The sequence below is a fragment of the Microtus ochrogaster genome, linkage group LG1 (assembly GCF_000317375.1).
Source record: "Microtus ochrogaster isolate Prairie Vole_2 linkage group LG1, MicOch1.0, whole genome shotgun sequence".
Taxonomy (NCBI): Eukaryota; Metazoa; Chordata; class Mammalia; order Rodentia; family Cricetidae; genus Microtus; species Microtus ochrogaster.
The window spans coordinates 32,353,435-32,374,555 of NC_022027.1; the positions used below are offsets into that span (position 1 = coordinate 32,353,435).

The window sequence follows — 21,121 nt, forward strand, 5'->3', positions numbered from 1 at the left end:
GAGTATGATTTAGTGGTTCTTTCCTAAATGAAATATATTAAAAATGAGAAATTGGCTCCTGCCTCAAATAGACCACACCCAGCAATCGTTTTAAGATTATTTACAGCTAGCTACTTGAGGCTGAAGCCTCCAGTTTGAGCAGTAGCCAGGCCTACTTGGACCATGGCTGCAGCAGCCACTGAGAAATACTTGCCAGGGTGTGAAGAAGGAAGCACCCCTGTTCCTCAAAGCTTAGTCTCTCACAGGGGTTATATTTATGAGCCAGGATGAGCATGGACCAGCCAAGCTCTCAGGGTTTCTTATCCCGTTACAAAGGCTGGGGCTGATTTTTGGTGTGGCTGCTTTCTTCAACAGCCATCCCTTTGCTGGCACCACTTCACTCTTATTTATTTTCTGGCCCAGCCTGCGGTCTTTCAACTTCTCTGCTCTGGCATTTGCTGTTAACCTGGCTAACAGCTGCCAGATATAACCAAGTCACACGAGTACGCCACTGCCTGAAGTTTTCTCCTCCAGGTTTAGTATCTCGACATTTATGACATTGTCACAAGTCTCAGGGATGCACAGAACTTACATTGTAACACACATGGCTTCTAGTTCTTTCCTCCTGAGTTCTTGTTTCCATCTGAAACTATGAACCTGGCCCTTAGCTGTCTACATTCCTGTCAGCATTCTGGTCTTCTCCCATCAGAGTTGCCTAACTGGTTCTGCCTTATAACAGTCTTGGTTTTTGGTAGCTCACTTCTCTAAACTCTTCCAAGTCCCTTATGTAAGCTAGTTCCAAAGGCTTCTGAACTCCATGCTTAGGAAATCACAACAGCCCACTTCTGTTTTGCCTGTTTCCTGTGAGCAAGGCAATGTAAGGAAAGGTTTATCTGAGCTTCTGGTTTCAGGGACTCAGCCCATGGCTGCTTCCATTGCTTGGCTCTGAAGCCAGTGGTGGTGGAGAGGGTCTGCTAGACTAGCACTGCTCACCTGACAGCAGAGAGCCGTGAAGGTGGGAGGCAGGGAACATGGTGCATCATCCTCAGGCCACACCTCAGCAACCTCCTTACTTCTAAGAGGTCCCTTTTCCTGAAGTTCCCACACCTCCCCAAAAAGTGCCACCAGCTGGGGACCAAGCCTTCAATACCCGAGTTTGTAGTGAGCATTTCGTGTTTAAAGCACAGCAGGCATGAATAGCAGCTGCAGGCTTCCAAGGCAGCAGCAGCTCTTTTCTAGAGAGTTGCTCTATATGGAAGGCCAGCAAACTGTGGTTCCTAGACACACTAACTGCTCTGTCAACTGGGTTTTAGTGAAGATAGTGAGCGGGTCATTTGCTGTGTCTCTGTATTGTCTGCATCTGCTACTGTGCTTCACTGGAGTGGCAGTGACAGACGACAGGCCCCATAAAGCCAGAAGTATTTATTTGAACAAGTTCGTGATTGTAAATCATCCAGTGGAGTGCTGTTGAGCAGAAATAGGATGAAAGTTACTAACCTCAGCATGTATGGCTGCTACCATGCGTGTTGTACCAACACAGTAAGTTGCTGAAAGCTTAGAGTGTGATTCCATTCAGGTAAAACAAATGAAACTACGCGGTTCATGGCTTAGGAAGGAATGCCACAGAAGAGAAACGGGATGCTTGGTGCTGTGGTGCATGCCTGCAGATTGAGCCCTGTAGGAGGCTGAGGCAGGGGGATTATTTGAACATAGGAGTTCAGGATAGTCTGTGGGACATTGCAAGATCCCATCTTTAAAACAAACAAAAAAACCCAAACAGAAATTAAGAAAGAAGATTCAGGATTGTGGTTTTGTATGGCAGGAAAAGAATATCACTACAGCCTGCTCATGGAGGGTCAGATGTATTTTTTAAACCACATAAGAGATACTCTTTTTGTTTTATGATTTCTTCATATTTTGCATGCTCTTATATGGGGGAAATGGGTGTGTTTTCTTGTCCATTTATACACAAAGCCCAGTTTTAGTTGCCGTAGCTTTATTGTTTATTTTAGTATCTCTTATGGTAAATTTATTTCTGTTTTTTCATTCCCAGTTTGTCCTTTCTTCTAAAAGAATTAAAGTGTAAGGTATCATCAATTCCTAATTGAATTGCTTTTATTGGCATTTCATTGAATTTATAACTTGATAAAATTTTAATACATTTAAAGTATTATGTTCCTACCCAGAGAAGCACGGCAGTCTACATTATCAGGTCTCTTTTTAGGCAGTACAGGGAAACTTTCACTTTGTTTCTCATATAAATCTCCACCATTTTGTGGTTACATTCTTTTCAACTCTCATTTTTGTGTAATTCCTGTCTGCTTATTGCAGATTTGAGGGTTACTTTTTGAGGGGGAGGTGTCTTTTGGTTCCAAAAGCTAGAAATGAACCATGGAGGGTTTTGAGGCTTTTGTTTGTGTTTTAGGAAGTTCCTCTGATTTTTCATCCTGTTTATTGTCTCCCTTCCTGTGTCATTTGTGCTGTGTGTTTCTGTTGTTGTTGTGATAGTGAGGAAAGAAAGGCAGAGGATGCACTGATCCTGACATCTTGGTCTTAAGAGTACAGATGATGTTCAGTGTATTAAAAACCTAACATATTTCCATAATTGTCTTCCAGAAATAATATTAAAGTATAGCTATGAAAAATAAGATATTACCATATATATGCTTATTAATGTTTTAAATTTAAATTATAGCTTGAACATGAAAAATATGAATTGCAATCTAAAATATTAATAATGAAAGAAACAGTAGAGTCATTGGAGACCAAATCAAAACTCCAAGCTCAAAAGCTTAGCCACGTGGCTGGTGACTCATCTCATCAGAAAACAGAGATGAACTCTCTTAGGTAAGTCTGTTAAAGATTTCGTTACTTCTCCTCTGGGACATGCTTCTTCTGGTTATGCAAGGTTCATCACCATGGCATTCAGCTCTGTGTCTTTAAACAGTGCTTTTCCAAGTTGGCCTCATGGTACCTTCTTCCTGGAGCTTCTGGAGGGGATAGAGGGAGGTCTGGGGTTACCTGATTTACCTGAGTGAGTCTGGATAGATCTGGGTCTCTGTAGTTTGAAACTTTCACAAGGTGACATGCTCATCAGTTGTTGGTACCTTAGTAAATATTCAAGACACTGTGCTCTGCAGGGAAGGACTGCTGGGCTCTTAGGCCTTCTACCTTGCGGACCTTTTCCTCCTTTTCTTTTCTCTTTTAAAATAATAGAAATTCAGAATGTTTCATGTCATTTTTTAAACCATTCTGATTTAGAAAACGAAAATGTAGCCAAAGGCTAGGCAAGCTAACTCTGATAGCGCAGAGAGCATGGATTTGGAGTCTTAGAGATGGGCCATAAGCAACAGAGGTCATAGGTCAGGACTGAGACAGTATGGACTTGAAGGGAAAAGGCAAACTTAAGAAATGTTTCTTTTATAAAATCAAAGGTGATGGATATGGGAATAAAATAGCAGTACAGTAATCCATAATGTATGCATTGGATTACTGGGTTATTGGTTAGCCATTTGTCAGTTTCAAGCACATAAAACTTAGAGATAAAAGCTAATAGTGTCAGCCCCCCCTATAAAACTGTCCTAAGCATAGGTAGACAAACAGACAAACAAAGCAGAAGGCAACTGGAGGTTAGCGGAAAGGGTCAGGGGGAATCTCTTCCTCTTAATTATATTTACCATAAAAATTAGGAAGAGGTTCTCAAACATCAACAGAATTCCTATCTCTGCAACCCAGTAATGAAGCAGTAGCTGCAATCAGAAGGGAGAGTAGTGATGCTGGTTTTAAAAGACTGAATAACGTCACCCAAGAAGGTTAGTGAGCATTATTGAGTTAAAGAGATTGGCTACTGTAGAAAACTGAGTTGGTGAAATAAAGAACAAATTCAAGAATTTCACCTATAATTCAGAAAGACAAAAAGCTAGAGAAGTCAGTAGGTCTGTTCTTGGTCTTCTGTGGGTCAGTCGACGGCCTTGGCTTTCCTTTTCCTTCTTCACACTGCACTTCCGCTTCCTCCTGCTCTCCTTTCCTGCTGTACCATGTGATGCTGCTCACAGCCTTCATAATGGGCTGGCACTTGGGCACATAGGAGAGCCTCCAAGAAAGCTCACCAATAGTTTAATGTAATAGGCCATTGAATTTCCAAACCTACCTCCCTGCAAAATTCTTCACAGATCTCGAAAGAACAGTACTAAACTTCATATGGAAAAGCAAAAATTTGTTTATTTCTATAGAGATGTCCCATTTTACTCATTGTCTTGGGAACCAGACCTCTTCCTCACTAGGCACCTCTAACTCAAGCTGTCATTAGGATCTTCTTCAATATCTTGTCCTCAGAGGAAACCCAAAAGGAAGCTATTTGCAGCAAACCACCTGAGGTGAGAATGGTCCAGGCTGGGTCAGTGCTTTCCCATTAGAAGCATTTGGAAGCCTGTGACTGAGAACCAAGACTTCTGTTACAGCTACCGAGATGCTCCTTCTGAAGGAACTGGTACTTCCAACTAGTAATAGAGTCTTGAGACAGTCTTCACCAGAGACCTCCTCGGCTCCCACGACTCCTTCCTCTGTTCCCTGAAACCAGCCTTTAGTCTTATCCCATTTCACTGTAAAAATGCCTACCTTCTCAACATACCTACAGCCGTCTGCCCCTCAGAATCAAAAGAAGCAAAATTGTAAGCTTTCATGGTCAGGATGTTGAAGACTTATGGAGAGTCTGGAGTGTCCAGCCATGTTATAAAGAAAGGACTTTCTCTTTGCCTCCACTATTGGAAATACATTTTGAGGAAAAGGGGGTTGATGTTAGGAAACTGAGGAGAACATTAAAACTGCCGAGAAACTTCTAGAAGAGAATATACAATTAATTTCATTTTTATACCATATTATTTTTAAGAAGATGCTACCATTTTGGAGAAGAATGGTGGACAGCAAGAATAATATTGTATAATAGAATGCCATTGATATACTGGAAGAGCTTTATAATAAGAAATAAAAGAAACTTAAATAAATTAAAATATTTTAAGACCATTCACATAACAAAGCTATTTTTGTGAGAGATAAAGAATGCCGTTTGTTTTGTCCACCATTTTAGGATGGTAAATGAACAGCTGCAGCGGTCACTTGATGACTGTCAGCACCGACTTTCCATAAAAAGAGGTGAACTTGAATCCGCCCAAGAAGAAGTTAAAGTTCTGGAGGAAAAACTAGGTGAGCCTTCTGAAATTTTGCTTTTGCTAAGCTTAATTGCCTCTGTCTAACAAACATTCCTCTTTCTGTGTAGAAAAACTAAGCTGTAAGATGACATCCCAGAGCGAAGAAGCTCACGCCTTGAAGAAGACCATTGGCATGATTGACAAAGAGAAGGACTTTCTCCAGGAGACTGTGGATGAGAAGACAGAGAAGATCGCCAGCCTGCAAGAGAGCCTCACCAGCAAAGTATGTATCTGCCGCATGTCCCCTGGCGTCTCAGCGGGAGCCCACGGGCAATTCCTGAGACCCACGCTGTCTTTGACAAGTCTAAATTTCCTTCTAGCCTAGTAATAGGAATCTTTAAGATAGGATTTATCAATTCCAAGAATGTGATTTTTATCTCATTAAAGCACACTTTGAAGAAACCGCTGCAGTTTGTAGATGGGTAGAACCATACCAAGATGTGACATATGCATGGATATAGAACTATTTTACTTAGAGCTTGCGTTTATGTATGGTTTATATAACTGAACTGTATAGTTAGCTACTTACTATCTAAATGTAGTAGGTTATGCAAATTTAGCTAAGAATGATTGTGTGTTAATGATTTAGAATCCATATGTTTCTGTAATTTCTTCAGGAGAAAGCTATTGCCCAGGTGAAGGTCACAGTCGCAGAGTATGAAACATCTTTGAAGTAAGTAGTCAATGAAGGGTGGTCCATGTTTGAGAAATTCTCAGTGAGTGAGGTCTGACTGAGTTAGCAGTGGCGAGAGGAGACTGTCTCCTGTGAAGTTCCTGGATTTGCCACTGGCACCCTTGCTTTCTCAGCCCCCTGCTCTGAGTTGCTCTCTGCCTCTGTTGTTTCCTATTGCCTGTGCTTTTATCTGCCTGCTCTTTGTGCTTATGTAGTCATCTGTGAAAGTCCTGCCCAACTCATCGTGGATTGTGTTCATAGCCAGTTTCCCCATTTGTTCTTCAATTAAACCTATCCTGAGCACTCTCAAAAGCTTACATTTTGTGTCTGGTCTAAAGCCATCTAAAACCAAAAGTCACTAATTATATTTATTTTACCTACCTTTATGTCTTGTATAATAATGGAAATATAAACATCATATTATAATATAATTTAATATAAAAATTAAATATGTAATGTTTTATATTTTGTTCCTAACAGTTGAAAATGTTATGTTTGCTTAACTTGTAAAATAAGAATATGTATTTTGAGGCTTTATTTGCATCTATTTGATAGGAATCTAAAGTTCCTGAGTATTTTTAATGAGTGTCAGAGGCAGCAGCTGTACTCTTGTGTACTCATGCACTTATTGAGAATGTTCTAGTCTTATTTGAAGTAAACTAGAGTTTGCCATAATGCTTTATTACTGCCACACCACGTTTTGACAGCCAGCTAAAGGACACCTTGGCTAATCGAGACCGAGAGATAAACAGCCTCCGACGGCAGCTCGATGCAGCTCACACAGAGCTGGAGGACGTTGGGAAATCTAGGGAGATCTCTTTTAAGGAAAACAGAAGGTTACAAGATGACCTGGCCACGATGGCAAGGGAAAACCAGGTATGACACCAGGAAGAGATTTTTCATGGAACTTAATATTTGCTAAGTATTAAACTTCTAAATATTTTCTCCTAAAATGCAATGGTATTGAATGGAAGCCGTGTAAGTCCTTGAGGGGAACAGTGGCTGTCTGAGTGGTAGTTAGCAAGTACAATTTTGTTAACGTGTCCCCAGACCTAATAGCATTTGGTTTTTGTTTCTGAGTAGCATGGCCTTCTCTGTGATAGAAGTTATTGTCATAGCAGTGGGTGGGGACAGCAGCATCACTCTTAGGGCAACTTCTCTCTTTTTACAACGGACCCGTGACAGGTTTTTGTTTGCACTTACTTCTGTTGTCTTAGAGCTATATCTGTAAGTAAATGAAAGAATATTTTTAATGGCACATATTGTAAGGTAGTTTTTTATATAATGGTTTATTACATCATTATGCTCTTAAGACCAATGGTTTCTTTCTTTTTTTAAGATGTGTTTATTATGTATACAGTATTCTACCTGCATATATTCCTATAGGCCGAACAGGATATCCAATCTCATTACAGATGGCTGTGAGCCACCAGGTGGGTGCTAGAAATTGAACTCAGGACCTCTGGAAGGGCAGCCAGTACTTTTAATCTCTGAGCCATCTCTCCAGCCCCCCCCTCCCCATGGTTTCTTTTATGTTTAGAAAATTACTTTTAGTATTCAGTATCAATTATATTATAAATATGTCAACTTTTTAATGTCAACTACTAACTATAACTGGCCATGATATAAAATCAAATACATGATCAGGACTGTCATGGCAGTTTTGTGGAAAAGTTTACTGAAAAATCCAGGTCAGGGAGGGGGAGAAGACTTAGTGACTAAGAGTGCTGGCTGTGAAATGAAGGTAAGAGGTTCAGAGTTCAAATCCCCTATACTCACATAAAAGCCTGGCATGGCTGCCAGTCACCCCAGAGTTGGAGGTCATAGACATCAGATCTCAGGAGCTTGTTGGCCAGCCTCGCTAAAATGGGGAACTTCATTTCCAATGAAGGGCCTGCTCGGGAGGATATGGGAAGAGTGGTGACGAAGGGAACCTGGCATCCTCCTTTGCTCTCCACCCGTGCACATGAGTTTGTTCACCCGTACACCAATGCACACACCACACACACACACACACACACACACACGCACCAAGGTCAGTCACAGAAATACATGAAAATAACACAGTAGAAGTTTTCCCCTTGTTTCTTCAATTACAAAGAATATGTTTGATGTGACTAGCGCTAACATTGACTCTTTCTGCTTGGCCAACTCACAGGAAATCTCAGTAGAATTAGAAACAGCAGTACAAGAGAAGGAAGAGATGAAGAGCAGAGTTCATAAGTACATCACAGAGGTGTCACGATGGGAGAGCCTCATGGCTGCGAAGGTGAATAACAGTGTTTGGCTTGCATTTAAGACTGGCTTTCTAAGAGCTCTCTTTGCCTTTAATTCTCCCTCCAGTATTATGTATTGGACATTTGAGATTCGATATTACATATTAGACATTTGAGAGTAGAGGTCTTTCCTACTGACTTTATATTTCCCCATGGATCTTAGTATAGTACCTCTACACATACTGATGTTTCCTAAATTCAAGCAGTCGTGTGTGTGTGTGTGTGTGTTTGTCTGTGTGTCTGTGATATAGATATCCTATTGACAATACTGACTTAGAAATAACATAATTGTTCTTTTTTTTTTTTTTTTTTTTGGTTTTTTCGAGACAGGGTTTCTCTGTAGCTTTGGAGCCTGTCCTGAAACTCCCTTGGTAAGACCAGGCTGGCCTCGAACTCACAGAGATCCGCCTGCCTCTGCCTCCCGAGTGCTGGGATTACAGGCGTGCGCCACCACTGCCCGGCTAACATAATTGTTCTTAAACAGGAAAATGAAAACAAAGACTTGCTAGACAGATTCCAGATGCTTCACAACCGTGCTGAGGACTGGGAGATCAAAGCCCAACAAGCTGAAGGGGAGAGCAGCTCAGTCCGCCTGGAGCTGCTGTCCATCGACACAGAAAGAAGGCACCTGCGAGAGCGAGTGGAGCTCCTCGAGAAGGAAATCCAGGAGGTAAGGTGCCGCTGTCTAGTGATGAGACCACTCAGTAAGTGACACACTCAGAGACACTGCACCAGTGAGGCTGTGGTCACTGCTGAGCTCCAGCTCAAAGCTAACCCTCTGCTACTGACACTCCTAACTTGCTTGAGTGCCCTTTGTCATTATAGTAAAGACGTGGCTCTCTTAGGTAGGGTTTCTATTGCTGTGAAGAGACACTGTGACCACGGCAACTCTTACATAAAAAACATTTAATTGAGGCTCTTACACTTTCAGAGGCATTGTCCATTATCATCATGGTGGAACATGGCAACATGTGGGCAGACATGGTGCTGGAGAAGGAGCTGAGAGTTCTACATCTTGATTTATAGGCAGCAGGAAGTGAACTTTGTTACTGGGTGTAGCTTGAGCATAGGACACCTCAAAGACCACCCCCACAGTGACACACTTCCTCCAACAAGGCCACACCTCCTAATAGTGTCACTCCCTATGATCGTATGGGTACCAGTTACATTCAGACTACCACAGTGGGCGACATGAGATTTGCCTTTCATCTCCTCTCAAGTGTGAGATCCTACAGCATTAGTGTAACACTGCACTAATCTCCACCCTGTTGTGCGAATACTTCCATCCTCCCAGGCTCACTTCATCTCGGAACTTATCTTCCTTGAATCATGTTTTGTCTTTTTCTGAAGCTGAATAATAGGCATTAAAATGTGGCTTAGCCATTCACCTTCTGGTGAAGTTATTTTCACATTTTAGATCCTGACAGCCCCGTCACTGTTGACATGGTGTGCTAATTACTGGCCCGGTTGCTGTGATAAAATGAGAGATGGGTCAGGAGGAAGAGCAGTATCCCTGATCCAGCATTTAGACATAAATAAGCTTTCATTATAATGACAGTTGAGTAAAAATTTTATTAATACACTTTGGAAGTCAGTTAAATTAATAAGAAATCTTACTTTGATGTAAATATAATGCCCATTTTTTCTTAGTATAATTTTCTTATTTACATCTTTCAGAAGAAAGTAACAACTCTGTAGTGCACAGAGTTAGAACCTCCAAAATATATCTGTATTTAGGTCCTAAACCTTAGTCTCTTATTTTGTAGTAGTGTCTTTGTATATATAATCAAGTAAATGAGGCCAAGTCTAAGACCCTTACAAAACAATGGCTTTTTAGACAAAGACATGGGGACAACCACCATGCACAGACCAGGGCGGGATTGTTGCTGGGATCATAGCTGGCAACTTCAAGAACCAAGGATGCAGGCATGGGATGGTTTTGTTTCAGACTCTCCAGAGGGAACCAACTTTACTGTCATTTGACATTTGCATTTATAGCGCCTGGAACTATGAAGAGGACATTTCTGTTTAAAGCCACTAGAGTTGAGGCTACAGCCTCAAGACACTCATATAGATTTGGGATCAAGAAGACAGTCACTGCGGTAACAGACATTGGAAATATGGAAGTCTTAGAATCGGGTAATTGGGTAACAGAAACTGGGTAGGCTTTGAGTATGTGCTGAGAAAAGCCTAGATTGTCTTGAAGAGATCATTTCTAGAAGTTTCGATACTATGGGCTTCATAAAGAGAAAATTGACCTGGGGGACTAGTTCAATTGGTAGAATGCCTGCCTAGCATGCATGAAGCCCTGACTATGAGCCCCACATACATGTAAGGTAGGTGTGGTGGCTGGAAGAAGTTCAAGATCATCATTAATTTAGTTGATTCTAGGCCAGTTTGAGCTACAGGAGACACTGTCTCTAAATAAATAAACTTTAAAAAGAGGAGATATTCTTTATGTGCAGAATACATGTATTATTATATATGGTATATTTCTAATAGAATTGAAGAACATATTACTGGACACTGGGAAAAGGGTGACCTTGTTATAAAGAACATGGCAGAATTAGAACATGGAAGAGATGAACTTTGACATTTAACTGAGATGCTCACGCAGTGTGGGAAGGAAGCCTCATTATGAGAGAGGGTGCAGAAGGAACCAGAACTTAATGGCCTTCAGAAGTATTTCAGCATGTCCATCCACATAATACCCTGTAGGCAGCCTGGCAGTGTGACTAGGTAACTCAGGATGGCAGCCACGGGTCCAGCCAGCCATCTCAGCAGAGACTGCCAGCTATGATCAGAAGGGACAGACATGAAGCGAAGGAAAGAAAAGCTGTTGGGCCCCTGGCATCTTCCTAGGTGAAGATGGGACACTGGTTTCTTGTCTTCTGGTGACTACTCACCTTTAAGAAAGGGAGAATGACTCTAAGGGTGTCTCAGAAGCCACAGTGGTGCTCCCAAGGGTAGCTCAGAGGCTGGCTGGTCTTCACTGCTACCAGAAGCCAGAGGACATGGAATCTAGGATTGCAGGTACAGGAAGTGCCAGTGTCCCTGAGGATTAAGAAAGAGACCATGCTGGGAGGCCCAGGGGACAGTGCATTAGTATCACAGATAATTACTCTTAAGACTTGAAATCGAAGTTGCCCTGCTTGATTGCAAGCTTACCTGGGACTAGGGTTATGGTTTGCATCTCACTCATCTCCTAAAGACCTGTGGGCTAAAGACTTGGTCACCAGCCAGTAATGTTACTGCAAGGGGTTGGAGGCTCACAAGGAGTTAGCTCTTTACAAGGAGTTAGATGTACAAGGGTGGGACCTTAGTCCTTCCTTAGCCCCCTTTTGCTTTTCTTGATGCAGTGGGGTGAGTGGACTCGTTGGCCACACATTCCTGTCATGATACACTTACTGCCGCACTGCAACCCGGAAGTGGTGTGGCCAAGTGATCATGGGCTGAAATCTCTCAAACTGAGGCCTAAACAGAATTGTCCTTCCAAATGCTTCTTCAGAATTTCTCGCAGTGTTGAAAGCTGACTGACAGAAGCGCTAGCCACCCTATTCCTCCTCCTCTCCTGTAGAAAGAGCCATCTGCGCAGTGTCCAACACTCGAACCTGTTTTCTAGGGTTAGAGCTCGGCAGATAGAGGAAAATGTTACCCAAAGCGCACCGGAGTCATATTCGTATCTCATCTAGATGATGCCTAAGGATATGAGAGCTTATGCTGTTATGTGGATGCAGGGCCAGCGAGTTGGTGCTCTGGGTAAAGGGACTTACCACAAAGCCAGATCCCACATAATGGGAAGACACCACTGAGTGCTGCAAGGTGTTCTTTGATCTCCACACGCACGCCTCCACCCCACAGTAAACACATTCAAAATATTAAACCTAGTCAATTCAAGAATTTTAGATACCATGCAGGTGTTTCATGCTTGAGAAGGACCTATACTTGGGGCTTCAGAATAGGTGGAACCGTGATTGCTGAAAAATTACTTTGAATGCCTAAGTGCTTGCAAATGTGACCTTGTTGAAGTAGTGTCTTTGCAGATGTGGTTAAGATTAGAAGATGCTAGCTAAGGTAGAGCATGATCCAGTGGACGTCCACGTCTCTCTAAGATGAGGGAAATTTGGGACATGGGAGAGCACTGTGAAATTGGAGGAGGCAGAGATATCTACAAGGCAAACACCAAAGAGAGTTAGGAGAGAGACACTCAGCCGTCTGCTTCAGAGTCTCTAGAAAGAGCTAGTCCTGATAACTTAGCATCTGGATTTGCAGGGCTAGAGAAATGGCTCAGTAGTTAAGAGCTCTGGCTACCCTTTCAGAGAACTTGGGTTTGATGCCCCCTGACTCACAACAGTGGGTAACTCCAGTTTCAAGGGGATCTGAAGCCCTCTCCTGGCCTCTGTGGGCACTGCATGCACATGGTGTACAGAGTTGCAAGCAAAATACCCATAACACATAAAGTTTATTTTTTTTTTTTTTAAAAAAAGTCTCTTAAAACAAATAATGGTTTGCAGTCTCCAGATCCAAAGGGGAAGGATGGTATTCAGTGTTTTTAGTGACTTTCCTCTGCTGTGATAAATACCATGACCAAAAGGAACTTAAGGAAGAAAGTTTATTTTGGTTTCCAGATGCAGAGGAAAATCCATAACGGGTGGAGGGAGGCATGGCAGCAGGAGGCCAGAGCAGGAAGCTGAGTTCACACCTTCAGCCACACACAGAAAACATGAGCAGGGAGTGGGCAAGACCATGACCTCTGAACGCCCATCCCCAGTGACCTACTTTCTCTAGCAAGCCTCATTGTCCCAAAATTTTCATAGCTCACCAAGAGCACCACCAACTGGGGACCAGGTTTAACTGTATGAGCCTATGGGGGACCACCAAGTCAAACCAGCACACCCAGTTTGCAGCAATCCGGAATAACAGGCCCCAAACTATAGGATGACTACATATTCTTTACTGAAGATGCTTCTCTGCTTGTAAGAGTTTCTCAGGAATATTCCTTCATTCTTTATTCTTTATTATTGCTAATATTCTTACGTGATATAAAAAAACGAGTTCTTAGAGGGTTTTGTTTTGTTATTTTGTTTGTTTTTTTTAGTGCTGAGGTTGGACCTCTGGGGTTCTGCATGCTAGGAAAATGTCCTGCCTGTGCTTATGGGACCTTCCTGTGCTTATGTCTCCTTTGTTTGGGGAACTGCTGTTTGCCCAGTGTACTAATATGGAAACGTCAAATGGTTACCTTTCTGTAGCTCTGATGTCTAATAATCTTCATTGCACAGTATTGGTTTTTAATTGGTTGATTTCTGTGAACTCTGCTAACATCATTTTGCTTTTTAAGAGTGGCTGCTTTCCTGAAACACCAAAGTGGAGCTTATATAAATTCATAATTATTGCATAAAATTAAAGGATAAAAAGTTTAAAGTGTGGGTTATCAGTATTTCAATTTTTGTTCATTATTCCAAAATTACTAAAATCTTATAAAGTGGCCAATGAAATGAGACTAAATTTCAGGTAGTTAGTATTAAAATAAACCCTAGTTTTAAAACTTAGAATTTAAAAGAATGAATTGGAATTATATATAAATATATTTATTTAAAATATGTTACTATTTGATAAGAAAATGCTATTATAACAAGGGCTATTTATGAAGAAAAAATTCTTTAAAACAGTCATATTTTAGCATAATTTTCATCTTTATATCTTCTAAATGTATACATGAGTTATTTAGTTATTATAATTATTAATTATATGCTGTTCCTTTTGAGAATAACTAGGCTTTCTTAAAATAGCACATACTTCCTGAGAATGTTTTAGCATACGCAAGAATTAGCACTTGTTTTTCTGAAGGAAGTTTACGGCTACACAGGTTCCTGAGGCTGTCTTTGCAGGCTTGCACTTCAAGTGACTGGATTATATTACTTTTATGTTTTGCTTTCTTTCCTCAGCACATCAATGCTCATCACGCTTACGAGTCTCAGATCTCATCAATGGCCAAAGCCATGTCTCGGTTAGAAGAAGAGCTGCGACTTCTTGAAAGCGAGAAAGCAACAGTGCTAAGTGACCTGTCATCTCTCCGAGAACTTTGCATTAAGCTCGATTCTGGCAAGGACCTCATGACCCAGCAGCTGAATTCCAAAAGCCTTGAGCTGGAGAGGGTAGGTGCTGGGAGAGATTGTTGGGCACCTTGCTTTGTGGAGCCCTCAGGCACGGTTTTTCTTTATGTTCCTTTTTCGTGAGTTGTTCTCTGTTAGTTCATTTTGACAGCAAGGTTTCGATAACTGGATTTGGCTATGGATTCTCTGCCAAGGCTGTCTGTCTGTCAAGCACAAGGATAAGCTGGGGTGTAGTTCAGTGGTGGAGTCCTCGCCTTCGTGCATGATGCTCTGGGTTTTGTCCCAGTGCTAAAAGGATAAAATTGGGTTTTCAATAGATGGTCCTTAAGAAATTTAGGCATTTTCTAACTGTAGATCAGGAACAAATATTCTTTTTCTGTTTAGAAGTAAAATTTGATTGAAAGATCAAACAGTTCATTTTTTCTAAGAATTTTTATTGATAAAAAATCTCAAGGCGTTTAAATTATTAACTAACTAAATCCTGGACTTCCCCATCCCAAGTTGAGGCATAACTTTGAACAAGCTGATGTGTGCTCTCACAGAAGTATATCTGTAGGCCACACAGTGAGAAGTTACAATACTGGCTTGAATGTGTAGTCAGAGAGCACGCATACTGCGTAGACTGGAGCAGCTCATTAACTGGTGGCTGGGGGTGGTCATCACTGGAAGGGAAGTATGCCTTAAAGCCGAATAAGCCCTTAGTAAAAGTAGCAAAGGTAACTTTAAAATTGTTAGGCTCTTCTTATGACTTAAGAAACGTTTTGAAGTCTTCAACCAGTACTCAAAAATGAAACAATTGCTGTCAATCACTATTATTTTGAAAGATAAATAATTTTCAGACTAAGCCTAAATTTTTACTAAATTTATCTTTGTTTTTCCTGTAGGCAATAGCAGAATTAGAAAATGTAAAATCCGAATCAGAACTGTTGAAAAAACAACTGACAGGTGAGAGACAGACAATTAAAAATCTGGAGTCGTTGTTAGCTACAAACAGAGATAAAGAATTTCATTCCCATTTAACCTCACATGAGAAGGACACAGAAATCCAGCTGCTGAAGGAGAAGCTTAACCTCTCTGAGAGCAAACTGTAAGTGTCCTGATGAAGGGCTAATCTACCTAATCTTATCAGTAAAAATCAGGAGCAGATATCAGACTGGAAGATCAGAGAAACGGGGGGGGGGGGGGCAGCCACAGTCTCTTCCCCCCTCCCCAAAACCTATGTCCAAAAGATCCTCTCTCAGGCCCGCCTTACCACTGCCTGTCTCCTCTTTCTACAGTCGTCCAAACCTCTGTGGTCAGGTAGTGGCTAGCTCTGCCCTCTGGCTCCAAGCAAGCTTTATTTGTCAGAACACAGGCATCACACAGCATCCTGGAGCAACCTGTGTGGGGAAGTGTTGATCATAAGTTCCTTTTCACCTCTTGTACAGCGGCCACTGTGGGAAAGTGATACAAAATCACTGTAGCTGACTTTCTTGTCTGATATTTCCGGACATCCAGAGGAATAGCTCAGGAGACGAGTTTGAGACTAGATGTGTACATCTTGTCTCCAAGGTGGTGCCATGGGAGAGGGAGGGGAGGAGTGAGCTTCAGGAAGAACCTGAGTTTGATGAGTGAGCGAAGGTGTCGGTGGGGGAAAGCTTGTCAGGGTGAGAGATGGGAAAGGCTTAGTCTGGTCTTCACGAGTGTGCCTGTCTCCCTTGAGGAGACTGGAGATGATGTGGTCCTAGAAGAGAAAAGCCTGGGGTAGAGAGCACGGAGAAGAATGGGCCTTTTGCAGGGACTTGGGGAGTTGAAAACAATGTTCTTCCTGAGGCAAGAGGCAAGGAAGAACCACAGAAGGTATTTCACGTCCTGTTTCTAGTTCCCATGTCTGCTGCGCATGCAGCACGTGCTACCAGCTCTGTAGCTGGCAGTAAACCTGCAGAGTGCAGAAGAAGCCCTGAATCCGAGAGGGCCACGTTGGAAAGCCAGGGTCCTTGTCTGTTCTTAGCACCACCTCCATTTGTATTTGCACTTGATTCTACAAGACGTGTCATTGATTTCTCATTGCTGAGGTCTTTGCATTTGTCTTTAAGAACTACCCAGAGCCGAGAAACTGCTATGCTTCGAGCTAAAGTGACACAGTTGCAGGCCGATTATGATGCTCTGAAAAGGCAGATTTCAAATGAGAGATATGAACGGTAAGACATTTCTTTTTGACATTAAACAGTATTCCTGCATATCTTCTAGCCTATTCAAAGAGTAATGTGACTTGTAAATAGCAAATTTCTTTAGTATTAATACATAAAATAAATTTCTTAGTGAATTCTCTCATAAAGTAAAAGATTCTGTAAGAGACAGAATCCCTGCAGTAATGAAAAGAGCGCTGCTGTAGACATGCTTCTTGGAGCATTCTGCAGGGTGACAATCAACTCTAGATGGTAACATAACCCAGGTCCCTGCAAGAGCCCCCCAGATACAGTGCATTTGGAAGCATATTATCATGAGATAATGATGATGGTGTCATAAGTACAGCTAGCAGTTATGAGCTGGGCACTCAACACGTGTCTGATTATCCCAGTATCTGCCTATATGATCACACTTGTACGTGACAGAGCCATGGTTTAAGTACAAACATATCTATTCAGTCCAAAGCCCTTAACCTCTATAACGTATTCCCTGCTCCCTAATTATTTTCATGCTCGTAGTTCAGTTTATTTACTTCATGCTAAGACATTGAGTCCCTAAATATTACAGATATGAGACCTGCTTTAGCAGGGAAACCACACCAGATGTAGTGGCTTGCACCTGTGTCCCAGCATTCAGGAGGCTGAGGCAGAGGGATCATGAGCTTAAGAGCCACCCTGTGTCCAAAAAGAAATGAATTATAATCAAAGTCTAATTTGAAAGTCAACAGCCAAGTTACATTTTTCTGTTGCTTTCTTAGACACCCGAGGTTTGTTCTCAAGTCGGCTAAAACTGCCTATTAGATCATTTTAAAAATTTTATCTTTCCCATTTGCATCCAAACCTGAGTGATACGTTGTATTAAGTCTACAGGGGATCCGCTGTGATGTCAGTAGTTGTTACTTTAGATAGAAGTAGGCTTGATTGCCACGGTGGTGTGAAAACCGTGGTGATTTGTTTGAACTTGGAAGGTAGAGTGCTAGACTGTATGTAATAAATAGTGTCTCCTTCTTTAGTGGTGGCTGCACTTTTCGGTACCTCAGTCATGCTCCCTATGGCCTCAGAGAATCCTTGGGCCTCGAAAACATCTCCTCCCTACTCTTTACTGTCAGATAAAGTGGCACATTTTCATGGGCCCTGTCACCCCACCCTCAAGACAGAACCTGATTCTTGTGGGTGGGAAGAAGTAGGAAAATAATCTGGTTGTTCAACACTTAATCCCTCAGAGGCCACAGTACACTAGCAGGGTCCTGTGTGTTTGTTTACATTTCTTGGAGTGAGGGAGAAATTGGAGAGGAAAAAGCCTTCTATAAGTTTCTCTGACAGGGTAATATTGAGGAAAGAAAGGGTTTGAGGAACCTCTCTGGGAAGGAAAGATGTACTGAGTAGCTCAAGAAAAGGCCCAGGCCGGAGACTGTGGAGCCATAAAGTAGACAGTGGGCACTGGCAGACTCCAGACACCAGGAAAGAATGTGACAGGGAAAGTGGGCTCTTTTATCTCAGACGTTTGGGAGATTTGAGCACAGAGAAGGCTTAGAGTTGCATGCAAAGAGAGATAAGAAAAGAAGGAGAAAAGGAAGGAAGCGTCCAACATGGAAGCACCATACTGAGCCTTCAGTGACAAGTTAGTGACATACAAGTGATACGTGGTTGCTCCATACACAGACATTTAAATGATTTAAGTTGATACATGCACACACACGAGAATGAATGTAAATAGCATGTGCCAGGCATGACGGGGTACACCTGTAATCCTCGGACTCAGTAGGCAGAGGCAGGAGGATTGTGAGCCTGAGGCCAGCCTCCTCTACATAGCAAAAGACTATCTCAAGAAGCCAATAAGAAGTTTGTAAGGGCAGGGGTAGAATTTTATTTACTTTTGAGGGGATGAATTCCCCCTCAGCTGGAATCACTAAAGACTGGTAACCAGGCCCTGGAGACCAGCACGGATGTGAGAACAGGCAGATGCAGAGCATCTGATAAAGAACTAAGACATGGCAGTGCGGGCAGAAGGGGAGCCAGGAAAGGACGAGGCGTGAAACTGAGGTGCTCAACTATGCTGGATGCCATAAACGGCGTAAAGGCAAGGAAGCTGCCTGTCAACAGAACACTTGAGAAATAAATTCTTAAATGTATTTTAAAACATAAAGAAAAAAGTAAGCTCTTCCAGAATCACTATTAATATCTTTCATTTAACATGTAGTTGTATATTGGTTTTTGTTTTTGTTTGCTTTGGTTTCGTTTTTTGAGACAAGGTCTCTCTCCTTCGGCCTCTGCCTTCCAAGTGCTGGCATTACAGACATGTGCCACCCTGGCCTGCTTGTGTGGATTTGTATGTTTCTGAATGTATACTTGATATCCTACTTTTTTTAGTAGATATATTGTGATCGTTTCTAATATATTATTTTGTTGGTGTCCTAATGTTATGACTTGGCTGTAGCATAATTTTGCTTTGAACAATTTCTTCTAATCTTTTAAATGAAATATTTTACATGTTAGCGAAAAAATAAACTACAAATTGGGACTGGAAGGACGGTCCAGTAGTTAAGAGCCCTGGCTGCTTGCCCAGAGGACCCAGTACCTACATAGTGACTCGGCCATTTTCTCATCTCCACAGGCACCAGGCTTGTGCGTTGTGCACGGACATGAACGCAGGCAGGCAAATGCCCATACATATGAATAAAAATCCTGCAGATTTGGTAAAAGTATATAAGGCTAAGCTAGGCATCCTATCCACTTGCAGTCCCAGCTTCTTTGAGGGACTAAGGTGGGAGAATCAGTTGAGCCCCTGGGTCTAGGATAGCTTGGGTAACATAGTAAGGTTTCATTTCAAAGACAAAACAAACTAACCCAAAATGAAGCTGTTAGAAATGCTAACTACATTGGTAGATGTTACCTAATTGACCAATAACCCCAATAGCCACTTTTTGGTTTTGCATGGTGCTTACATAGAATCTCTTCTGTGATCTTCACCAACAGAGAGCGAGCAATCCAGGAGATGCGCCGGCATGGTCTTCCTACGTCACCTCTGAGTTCTACTCTGAAATCTCCTATACAGTCTCCTGAGCATATAAACGCATAGTTATCAGAGAGCTATGGATCGGATTCTAAGGACAGGTAAAGCTAATCTGTGGTTGTAAAAAATTTGGAATTGTCGTTCCTGTCAGAGAAAAGAGATGGCTTAGAGAGGGGAACTACCTGGAGTAACGGAAATGTTCATGTGTTGGTAGCACAGCAGCTGAGGATGTGATCCATGCATTTCACTGTGTGTCACTTGTACCCAGCTGAAAAGGGAAGGGTTAGGAATGTCGCATGCAGCAACCTTGGGTTCATTCTTAGCCCCTCAGAGGAGTTGTAGGGTTGGAATCAAAGCCACAGCGAAGTGCTAGGAAGTATGAGATGACACAGGGTGACACAATCAAGCACCAAATTCAGTGTACAAATGACACCTGATGAAAGTGGGAAGAGCTTCGAGACAGCGGGTGAGGCACAGTGCGCTCCATTCAGCAGGAATGGGGGGCTGAGGGGGACAGTGTGGGAGAAAGGTTTGAAAGGAAGGATGGGGCACACAAAGTCTGTGGAGGTGAGGTTACATGCGGATGTAGGCTCCACTCTAACTCAGAAGGGCCCCGAGTCTGTCTTGACTGCAGATGGATACAGAGGAGTTGAGTGAAGACTTTTCTGTGGTGGCCCTGCCTCACCGCTGTGTCTGAGCCACACAGGAAGTGTAGGGACCAGAGAAAGAGCAGTAAGAGTTTGAAACGGATCGCAGAATGAGTTCAGAAAACTGTGTTCCCAGTTCTTAGGAGGTGGAAACAGGAAAGTCAGGAGTTCAAAGTCATCTACAGCTGCATAGTGAGTTTGGGGCCAACCTAGGCTACATGAGACCCTGCCTCAAGCAGACCATCAAGAAAAGGTGCTGTAGGAGGCTCACTGGGACAAAGAGAACTTGTTACCTCACTTGGTTCCAGCCTCAAGCTCTGCTCTGAAAGCAGCCATCTTCAGTGGTAAAGCCTAGATTCTTTTTTGTTTTCGGATTTTATCAGTGCATTTGTGCATGCCTGGACTCTTATTCTCGGTGGTGCATTGGTGAGATCCAGCCACTGATATTTGTGCTGCACAGTGGAGTACCCTGATGTGCCCTTACACCATTAGTTTACACTCGGCTTGACAGGCATTTGGTGGCTGCTAGGAAGAGCGCCCTGAGTATAGACTTAGGGCTGAAATTGCCGAGGTCACTAACGTCCAAGCTTCCACAGACGGACGTGAGGATCTGGTCCCAGGTAGCTGCTGTTAGATACCCTCGGCTGAGGCGGAGTTGAAGGGTTGGTCCTAATTCCTGGAGATAGCCTGAGGCAGACCCTGGCTTTGGCAGATAACAACTGAAGAATGTAGACTCACTGACAGAAATGGCAGAGTCAGTTTCTTTGAAGTGTGCATTTCTTTGCCTATTTTAACACAAGTGCTGTGTGTAGAAGATAGTAAGCATTTCCTCAGTGGCTCAAAGTTCTCATACAAGCAGTGGTCACCCTGTGCTTTCACATCCTGAGGCCAGTGTTGAGGGTTCTGCTCTCATGGTGCCTGGTTGCTCCTTTTTGCCTTAGTGTTTACATTCTTACAACATTGACTTTTCTCTTTCACCTTGAGTGTTTGCATCCTCACTGAACCTGGAGCTCACCATTTCAGTTAGATTGGGCTGGTCAGCGAG

At 42.5% G+C, this 21,121-nt stretch overlaps 1 protein-coding gene across 1 annotated transcript in view; it reads left to right on the top strand.

Moving 5' to 3' along the window:
* The window catches only part of Cep135 (centrosomal protein 135), a 58,664-nt gene that overhangs the window by 33,954 nt on the left and 3,589 nt on the right, over nucleotides 1-21,121 (top strand). Inside the window, exons 15-25 of the mRNA XM_005359374.3 lie at nucleotides 2,675-2,826; nucleotides 5,066-5,181; nucleotides 5,255-5,409; nucleotides 5,804-5,859; nucleotides 6,567-6,735; nucleotides 8,018-8,128; nucleotides 8,620-8,805; nucleotides 14,081-14,290; nucleotides 15,133-15,335; nucleotides 16,324-16,428; nucleotides 19,393-19,530. Of these exons, the coding sequence (XP_005359431.1) occupies nucleotides 2,675-2,826; nucleotides 5,066-5,181; nucleotides 5,255-5,409; nucleotides 5,804-5,859; nucleotides 6,567-6,735; nucleotides 8,018-8,128; nucleotides 8,620-8,805; nucleotides 14,081-14,290; nucleotides 15,133-15,335; nucleotides 16,324-16,428; nucleotides 19,393-19,495 (1,566 nt within the window). The 3' untranslated portion in view covers nucleotides 19,496-19,530. The remainder of the gene's footprint in view (nucleotides 1-2,674; nucleotides 2,827-5,065; nucleotides 5,182-5,254; nucleotides 5,410-5,803; nucleotides 5,860-6,566; nucleotides 6,736-8,017; nucleotides 8,129-8,619; nucleotides 8,806-14,080; nucleotides 14,291-15,132; nucleotides 15,336-16,323; nucleotides 16,429-19,392; nucleotides 19,531-21,121) is intronic.